Here is a 9784-nt window from a genome sequence, read left to right on the forward strand (position 1 = left end):
GCATGCTGAGTGAGTATCCTGCAGCCAGCTGGCCGCTTCACGCCAGGCACTTTACACCACTATATACCATCGTATTACATCTGCAAGCTGAGTGAGGATCCTACAGCCAGCTGGCCGCTTCACGCCAGGCACTTTACACCACTATATACCATCGTATTACATCTGCATGCTGAGTGAGGATCCTACAGCCAGCTGGCCGCTTCACGCCAGGCACTTTACACCACTATATACCATCGTATTACATCTGCATGCTGAGTGAGGATCCTACAGCCAGCTGGCCGCTTCACGCCAGGCACTTTACACCACTATATACCATCGTATTACATCTGCATGCTGAGTGAGGATCCTACAGCCAGCTGGCCGCTTCACGCCAGGCACTTTACACCACTATATACCATCGTATTACATCTGCAAGCTGAGTGAGGATCCTACAGCCAGCTGGCCGCTTCACGCCAGGCACTTTACACCACTATATACCATCGTATTACATCTGCATGCTGAGTGAGTATCCTGCAGCCAGCTGGCCGCTTCACGCCAGGCACTTTACACCACTATATACCATCGTATTACATCTGCAAGCTGAGTGAGGATCCTACAGCCAGCTGGCCGCTTCACGCCAGGCACTTTACACCACTATATACCATCGTATTACATCTGCATGCTGAGTGAGGATCCTACAGCCAGCTGGCCGCTTCACGCCAGGCACTTTACACCACTATATACCATCGTATTACATCTGCATGCTGAGTGAGGATCCTACAGCCAGCTGGCCGCTTCACGCCAGGCACTTTACACCACTATATACCATCGTATTACATCTGCATGCTGAGTGAGGATCCTACAGCCAGCTGGCCGCTTCACGCCAGGCACTTTACACCACTATATACCATCGTATTACATCTGCAAGCTGAGTGAGGATCCTACAGCCAGCTGGCCGCTTCACGCCAGGCACTTTACACCACTATATACCATCGTATTACATCTGCATGCTGAGTGAGTATCCTGCAGCCAGCTGGCCGCTTCACGCCAGGCACTTTACACCACTATATACCATCGTATTACATCTGCAAGCTGAGTGAGGATCCTACAGCCAGCTGGCCGCTTCACCCCAGGCACTTTACACCACTATATACCATCGTATTACATCTGCATGCTGAGTGAGGATCCTACAGCCAGCTGGCCGCTTCACCCCAGGCACTTTACACCACTATATACCATCGTATTACATCTGCATGCTGAGTGAGGATCCTACAGCCAGCTGGCCGCTTCACGCCAGGCACTTTGCACCACTATATACCATCATATTACATCTGCAAGCTGAGTGAGGATCCTACAGCCAGCTGGCCGCTTCACCCCAGGCACTTTGCACCACTATATACCATCGTATTACATCTGCATGCTGAGTGAGTATCCTACAGCCAGCTGGCCGCTTCACCCCAGGCGCTTTACACCACTATATACCATCGTATTACATCTGCATGCTGAGTGAGTATCCTACAGCCAGCTGGCCGCTTCACCCCAGGCGCTTTACACCACTATATACCATCGTATTACATCTGCATGCTGAGTGAGGATCCTACAGCCAGCTGGCCGCTTCACCCCAGGCGCTTTACACCACTATATACCATCGTATTACATCTGCATGCTGAGTGAGGATCCTACAGCCAGCTGGCCGCTTCACGCCAGGCACTTTACACCACTATATACCATCGTATTACATCTGCATGCTGAGTGAGGATCCTACAGCCAGCTGGCCGCTTCACCCCAGGCACTTTACACCACTATATACCATCGTATTACATCTGCATGCTGAGTGAGGATCCTACAGCCAGCTGGCCGCTTCACGCCAGGCACTTTGCACCACTATATACCATCATATTACATCTGCAGTACAGTTACTGATATTTTTTACTTTAATCGTTTTATTGTTTTTTGTCGTTATTTTAGTCTTATTTATTTGGATCTTGTTTATTTTGTTTATCTTTGTATTGCAAATAGAGACAGACTCTGCTGACAGGGGTCCGTATGACAGACATGAGCTGTTCTGATAAAGCTTGCTGTCCTATGAAACACACACACACACACACACGTTTGTATTAATATCTTTGTGGGGACCGTCCATTCATTTCTATGGAACAAATCCTAATCCCAACAATGACAACCTACCCAGCCCTAACCTTAACGATAAGTAACCAAACAAAATACAAGACTTGTGATTGCATTGACAGATTTTAATACAATTGAGATTCCCGTTGTGGGGACCAAGAAGGTGGTCCCCACAACATCAAAATAACATGGTTTTATCATAATGTGGGGACCGAATGTAATGTATACATGACCCCCTTCACACATACCCACACACACATGGGGTCAGAGCCATTTTTCAGCACCCAGTTGTATGTGGCATTGCTGTCTTTGGAACATCATAAAATATTGCTAAAATATTACAATAAGCGGCTATCAGAAGTCACTTTGCATAACTGGGTATGTGGTAATAATAAGGTTCGTGTCTCAGTGTGGAGGGCAGGCAGGTGTTGCTTCTGATCAGCCGGGTTTCTGGGTTAGATTCCCCATTAGCAGATGCTGGGTAGCTAGATTGAAAAGAAACTTTTTATTGCTCTTTATTCTTGAAAATGTGAAGCAGCAAGAATGTATCTGGGTGAGTCCTGGCCCAAGTGTCCAATAGCAAAAAGTTTAAGTTCCACCTCTGGAGCCAAGATGGTGCCCCCCCAGGCAGAGTGCTTAATTTAACTTTAGCTAAGTGCAGATGGTGTGGTGGTATCAAGTAACGTTCCCCCAACCTGGGCTGTATTCCCGGGGGGGGGGGTGCTGGTGCAATATCCAAAGAAATTGTCGATTTCCATAGCAGTAAAATACCACTGAGTATTCGGAATGTTGTCTGTTCTAGTCCAATATTACTAAACAAGACGCTGAAACACAATTGTTCCGAATGATCTAATTAGACGTCTGTAGTGTTCATGTCACGGATACAGCAGAGCGACTGGCCAGCAGACCTGAGAACCGGTCTGCCTAAGGAGCACGACCTGGGGGCGGCGCTGCACTAGAACACTCTGCATTCTGGCCAGGTTATTCTTAGGCCAGGGGGTGGGCGGCCAGGGGGTGGGCCGCCAGGGGGTGGGCCGCCAGGGGGTGGGCGGCCAGGGGGTGGGCGGCCAGGGGGTGGGCCGCCAGTTGACCTTGGTCTCCTGGAGTGTTTAGTTTCCTCTCTTACACAGTGTTCTGGCTTTTATACTCTGTTTCCGTGTTTCCCAACCTGCTCCTCTGGGACCCACAGAAAGTCCACAGTTTTCTCCCTCCCAGGTCCCTATGGCAAAAACGTGGGTCTGCGGGACCAAGTTGGGAATCATTGCACTCTTTTCTTTTACACTACTCCACCGTTACCCGAAATTGTAACGTGTAAGTACCGCTGTTTGGTTCTGTAGTGCTTTACGGAAACCGTGTTAGGAGAGATAGTATATAAAAATACTCAGCTGAATGCAGTTACAGGGTATATACAGAAATCCAGAGGTTAAATTTAACACTTTTTAATACCTTTGTTTAATACTTTCTCAATATTTTTTAAAACCCGCACGGCATTGAGTTGCAACCGTTTTTAAACAAGTTTCAAACTGATTTAAAGATTTATAATGTTACACAATTTTGGCCTGTACAACAAAATTTAAATAGGGAACATGGGTCAACAGAATAAATTTAGTGACTGTGATTTTGAAAACATCTTGCATTTAACTTCTTCAGTCATAAGTCCATATCTTTATCCACTAGGCTATTCATGGCAAGTGCCTTAATTGTTTGGCTTTTTCTTCAATGAGTTTGTCGATTTGCACCAGTTGACCAACTGCTCTCATCCATGCATTCCTGATTTATGAGTTGTGCATCGCATATGCGAAAAGAGAGCGCTGACTGTCATTATCATAAATTTATCACGCTGATTTAAACTCTTGGTGTGTAAACCTTGTAGTTGCCTGCAGGCATCTTACGTTAGCAAGATAATTTTGGTGATAATTAATGCAGCTAGCGAATTACTTACATAAAAACCTACTACTTGGGGTTGCAATAAGTTATCGTATTGACCAGTAAACGACAAGAAACATAAATAACACAATCAACAAAAATCTGCTGCCAAGTCAATCAGTACTTGTACTGATCGCTTGCTCCATGTTGATCGCGGTTCCCGAAGAGAACTCTATCGCCAATCTATGGCTCATCCTGCTAGTCCCGGATGTAGAGGGTTGAATTTCGGATCGTATTTTAAACCTGAAATTGTGGCAGCGTATTTGAAACAGCGAAAATAACGGGACTGAATATTGTAAAGCAGAAATAAGAGGACTGAATGTTACTGCTTGAATAATAAAGATGCGAATAAAACACATGGAATATTTTCAACTGAATTTGTTCTTTTGAAATTTATTTTGAGGCGAAATTAAATGAACTGAATTCATGTGGTTGAATTATAAACGTGCACTTTAAAATACGTATCTTTTGGAACTGAATTTTGGAAGCCGAATATTTTTGTACTGAATATTTAAGCAATGAAATTACGATTGAAATGTTTTCAGTTGAAATGTTCAATGTTTAAATGTATGCACATATTAAATTACAGTCCCCCAAAATTCAAAGCGTCATTAATGCAATGCGTTTTTATTCGATAAGTGTAATTCAACGTGTTTTTTTCATCAACGACTTTTGTCATTAATTTACTTCCATAGTCCTTAAACGCTGGGTCCTCTAACCACTTACGTGCAAATTTGCACTTACCCATGATGACTATGACTTAGCTTTTCTGAGTGTAAGCAGCCAACATGTACTTCAGCGCGCAAACTGTTTAAGACGTCGCTCGACCACCGAATATAACGTCAGCATCACAGAGATCATCTATGAATGAAGGAATGAGCTAATCCACATTTAACATAATTTGCGAGAAATTTAGCAGATAAACTTTAAAACACAAATGGACAATTTGTAGTTAAAAAAATCTAAAATTTAATAGGCCTACCTCGTAAATTTGCGTGTAATACCTTTTAATACTTTTTAATGGCTTTAATTTTTGCTTATGTGATTTACTACCTTTTAATACTTTTTAAAACCCCGCGGACACCATGAGTTAGCAGTATGACAAGATACTATGTTAAACTCCACAACAGCATATTCTGGGGACTTCAGTTTAAAAAACAGACTGGTAATAAACGCAGAAGTTTTTTTTTATTATGATGAAGAGAGGAAGCACAGACTGCTCCCACAGGGAGGAAGAGGCGCAGCTGTGTGAGGCTGCGTACGAGCGACACCCGGCTCACAGCAACGCCCGGCTCACAACTCGGCGATGGGCTTGTGTGGCCAGTACGGATGCTTGACTTTGTCCAGCTTTGTCTCAGGGAAGACGCTGTTGAGGTCCTCTATGGTCATCTGGTCGTATGGGATCATATTCTTAAATTTCTCCAGCTGCGAAGAAGGCGAGACGGACGCGTGACACATCGTAAACAGGAAGCGATGGCGACCGACTGCAATGACTCGGCACGCTCAATCTTCACAAGCCATGGAAAGAGTAATCCTGTGAGACACAGCAGGCAGGACACAGGGCTGCTGGCACAGGGGTCCTGACCGGTGTGAAATGCAGTTGGCATGACAACGGCACAGGGCCGTGTTTGTGCCAGAGGGACGTGTGAGCCATGGGCACCTCACCTCCTTCTCGTAGACATCGATGCGGGCTTTGGACTCCTGGATGTAGGCTACAGCACTTTTGCTCTAAAGAACAAATAAGTCAAAGGTTAAAATAATTCAACAGCAGGGGGCGCTATTTCAGAAGAAGGAACACAGCACAGACAAACACACACATAGAGCGTTTGCAATAATTACATTATACAGCAGTTTCACCCTTAAACGAGTCGAACTGGGAAGAGAGATGCTGTAAGACTGGCTATAAGCGAAAGGTTTCGTTGGGCTGACCTGGGGCCTCGAGTGACCTGGGGCTCTTAAACGGGTTCAGCTAGATTTAATTGATCCCACTGGGAGGGTTGCTTGACCAACCCAGTATATGGTGAAATTGTGAGCAGCACAGCAGGCCAGGAAAAGGTGTCTGTCAGACAGACGAAAACGATCGGATACATGGTGATGGTGCAGCGGACCAAATGCGGCGAGCCGCAATGCCCCACGCCGCAATGCCCCACGACGCAGTGACACACGACGCAGTGACACCTACTGCCTCCTGCTCCTGGGTGCCGATCTTGCTCGTCTGCGTGTCGACGGGCTCCGGAACCTTCAGGGCGGCAAACTGCGGGTGGAAGAGGGAACAGGCGGGTTTACGAGGATAGCCGACTTGGGTGTACTCCAAAAACCGTGGAGCTGGTATCGATAGCTGGACCTGCCAGTTTTGTGCTCTTTATTAGGTGTTAAATAATGTTTTTAACTGAATGAACTGTAGGTCCTTTGTTCTATGAGGTCATAGTGTAATATGGGAGTTTCCTTATTTTATATGATGTAACACCAACACACAGTCAAGGGCACTAACTAATGTGACAAACTAGATCCATTCATTGAGCCAAGAGCCGAATTAGCACAAAAATAACCCTAACAGTATGTTCTCTGGCTATTATTGAGGAAGACGAGATACAGATCAGAACAGGAGACTCCCATCCAATTACACATGTGCTCTTGGGCAGAAAATCACTAGGACGACCTCATGTCAGTGCAAGACGCCTAATCTTATTTCACAGACATGGAGAGCTTCTCCTACCCCACCACCCGAGTCGGGGCAGCGGTCACACCCAGCTGTGACACTATGAGATTTAGACAATATGGGAATTTTTGCTGGATTCTAATATATGATAAATGTCTTACGTCAGAACACCTGGCATCTGTTTACTCTCATTAATTAACCTTTGTGCTTAATCTCAGATGTTGACTGAATCACACGGTAAACATGCGTTCAGGAACTAACTGCGATTTGTCCTTAGTCACCCTAAAAGAAAAGGAACTCGACCTGTAACAGTGAAACCATGTGTAAAGCTTCAAAAATGTGATTTATGTCTCCATGAATTATTTCTACTGTGTTTTCACTTTGCCCACAAATGGCTGAACCACAAGAGGCTGAGAACAAGTCTGCAGCCTCCGGCTGTTCCATCTGGATGAGGGCTCCTGTCAGCCAGCAGTTTACACGGTTCCTCAGCACTCGTTTTACACCAGCCCAGTGTAAAGTGTCTTATTTCAAAACAGAAATACAGTAACTGATCTCATTACTTTTTATTGTCTTTATAGTATTATTTCTATTGTTTTTATTTTCATTTTATTTGTTTTTATTTCCCTTTTCATTTTATTTTTCTTTGAATTGTATATTTCCTTTTGAGCACAATCCAGCCAGCAAGATTAAAAGCATTTCATTACAATGTATTTTTGTGTATGTGACAATTAAAACTCCAAACATAAATAGACTACAATTAATTCATGGAAAGGACGTTAATTACTAGTTATTAAATTGTTTGAAAAGTAAACCAAGTGAAGAAGAAAAAAAAATCACAAGAGTACCAAACCGGTCACAAACAAAATTGGTTTGATGACTAAAAAAGATCAAAGCCTCATGCAGAAAGGGGTAATTGAGAAAACCGGTCAGTCATGTGACGCCTCCTCATTGGTGTGAGCCGCTGCAGGGGTGGGTCTGGGTGACTGCATGTTATTGGGCTTAATGAATGCTAGCTCTGTCCCAAGCAGAGACTCGGGTGATGTAACCCAGCCAGCCCCAACAGGAAAAGCTGCACTTTATGGGATAAAGGTGTCCAGCTTGGGAGTGATGGACAAGCTCCTAAATGCTTAGGTTAGATTCCTACGTTCTTTTTTCAGTTTGACACACCACGTCCCCATGTCTTTACACTGTGGTATCCATACCTTCTTCTCAAACTCGTCCACCAGGCCAGACTTGGCCACTGCCCTCCTGTAGTAGCTCCAGTCGATGGTGGCGGGTTTTTCGGGAAGTGAGGCCAACCTGCGGGGCAGAGGCAAAATGAACCACAAGGCGGCACTTTGAGAAGAGACTGAGTGTCCGGCACGAGTCAGGCAGGAATGTAACACAGACATCATCGTGTTTACACCCAGAAAGCCCTCACTTACCCCCATTCGGATCAGGCCATGGCATTTACATTCATGTCACACCTCACCCAGAACCATTTAAATATTTATATATAGGTTGTGTGAGTGAATGGTGTGTGTGACTGTGCCCTGTGATGGACTGGCACCCCTATGTGTGAGTGAATGGTGTGTGTGGCTGTGCCCTGTGATGGACTGGCACCCCTATGTGTGAGTGAATGGTGTGTGTGAGTGTGCCCTGTGATGGACTGGCACCCCTATGTGTGAGTGAATGGTGTGTGTGAGTGTGCCCTGTGATAGACTGGCACCCCTATGTGTGAGTGAATGGTGTGTGTGGCTGTGCCCTGTGATGGACTGGCACCCCGTCCTGGGGTGTTCCCTGCCTTGCACCCATAACATAACATAAGCTCTGGACCCCCCATGACCGTGAATAGGACAAGCAGTTACAGATAATGGATGGATGGATGGATGGATACACACACACCATACACGCATAGTCACTGGTCACTTCATGTGTAACACCTTAGCTTTTGCTTTCAGGACTGTGTGTGCATATAAATAATATGTATGTGTGTATCTATATGTATGTGTATTAAATGTGTGTGTGCACATATATATGTGTTATATATGTGTTATATATGTGTTATGTGTATGTATATTATACACACACACACACATATATATATATACATGTGTATATACATATATATGTGCACACACACTCACACTGAGGGAAAGCAGAAAGCTGTACCAATTAGCAGTGTGCATTCTTCATAGGTATATCCTGACAGTGTGGGGGTTGAGTAAGGTCAGGGGTGCCGGCAGCCTGACCTAGCAGCCAGGCCATCGCTCCGTGTCTTCAGGGCATTAAACAGAGACTTCTGATTGGGCGGTACCCTCTCTGCAAACGAGACCCAGTCTATGGCCTTAAGTGCAGCGCGGCGCCCGGACATCCGCCTAGCCTGGAAACAGGGGGCACAAGTTAGTTGCTGAAGAGGAAGAGGAGGAGGAGGCGGTACGAATGACTGCCCTGGAAATCACAGCGTACAGGTTTCAGTTTAATGACTCTTTTGAACTGTAGTTGTTAAGGCAGAGGACACGGGAATGAAGTGTCCCTGACCGCCGCAGAATCCTTTATCGGGTCAGACATCAGACGTAAAGCATGCGAACACACACCTGGCTCAGTGCCTGCCGTCTTTGCTCGTTGGTTAAAACTCCACTTCCCATAAATCCCCTCGGCTACTGACAGCTGCTGAAACCCATTATTTTGGCAATCAACCTTGTTATTGTGGTAATTTCACTGAGAATTGGGTATTTTTATAAGTCATTCAGCTGCCAGCAGACGGGCAGGGTAGGTGCTCCGATCCTAGCCGCTGGGACCACCGACCCAATGTTGAGTAACGCTCTGAAAGCTGCCAAGGTCAGACGCGTCCTGCTCGTGACGCTCATGCTAACCACCCGCAGCACTAATGCAGGGCATATAATGCGTTGATTCACTCGAAAACACATCCAGGAAAACTTTTACAAAGTCTGCAAAAAAGACTGGGGAAACCAAAAATCCACTCACCTTCAATCAGCTGCAGACACAGGGGAAAAAAAACACACAAGCGCCGGCAGAGGGTCGGATACGGAAGTGACGCATTGGAGGAGACGCGGTTTGTAGCCAGAGATAAGGAGTGAATCTCAATATGCA

The 9784-nt window shown here is 45.5% G+C and overlaps 1 protein-coding gene across 2 annotated transcripts; it reads right to left on the minus strand.

Annotated features, from left to right (window-relative positions):
* Positions 1 to 5201: 5201 nt before the first annotated feature.
* LOC111834655 (ATP synthase subunit d, mitochondrial) lies at positions 5202 to 9773 on the minus strand. 2 transcript variants are annotated; one of them, XM_023794208.2, is made up of 6 exons: positions 9659 to 9773; positions 8923 to 9053; positions 7894 to 7990; positions 6215 to 6286; positions 5698 to 5760; positions 5202 to 5457 (listed from the first exon to the last, which is right to left on the minus strand). In XM_023794208.2, the coding sequence occupies exons 2-6, from the start codon at positions 9042 to 9044 to the stop codon at positions 5326 to 5328; spliced, it is 486 nt and encodes a 161-aa protein (XP_023649976.1). In that variant the 5' UTR covers positions 9045 to 9053; positions 9659 to 9773; the 3' UTR covers positions 5202 to 5325. The 2 variants fall into 2 exon arrangements, with proteins under 2 accessions (XP_023649976.1, XP_072567983.1); XM_072711882.1 differs by lacking the exon at positions 9659 to 9773 and adding an exon at positions 9268 to 9290.
* Between the last annotated feature and the right edge of the window lie 11 nt (positions 9774 to 9784).

Source organism: Paramormyrops kingsleyae, chromosome 5 (genome assembly GCF_048594095.1).
Source record: "Paramormyrops kingsleyae isolate MSU_618 chromosome 5, PKINGS_0.4, whole genome shotgun sequence".
NCBI classification, from domain to species: domain Eukaryota; kingdom Metazoa; phylum Chordata; class Actinopteri; order Osteoglossiformes; family Mormyridae; genus Paramormyrops; species Paramormyrops kingsleyae.

Coding starts and splice junctions, on each gene's coding strand:
- LOC111834655 (XM_023794208.2), bottom strand. CDS start 9,044: ATGTCCGGGCGCCGCGCTGCACTTAAGGCCATAGACTGGGTCTCGTTT. Junction 6,287..7,893: donor TGGACGAGTTTGAGAAGAAG/GTATGGATACCA, acceptor TTCCACCCGCAG/TTTGCCGCCCTGAAGGTTCC. Junction 5,761..6,214: donor GCACCCAGGAGCAGGAGGCA/GTAGGTGTCACT, acceptor TTTGTTCTTTAG/AGCAAAAGTGCTGTAGCCTA.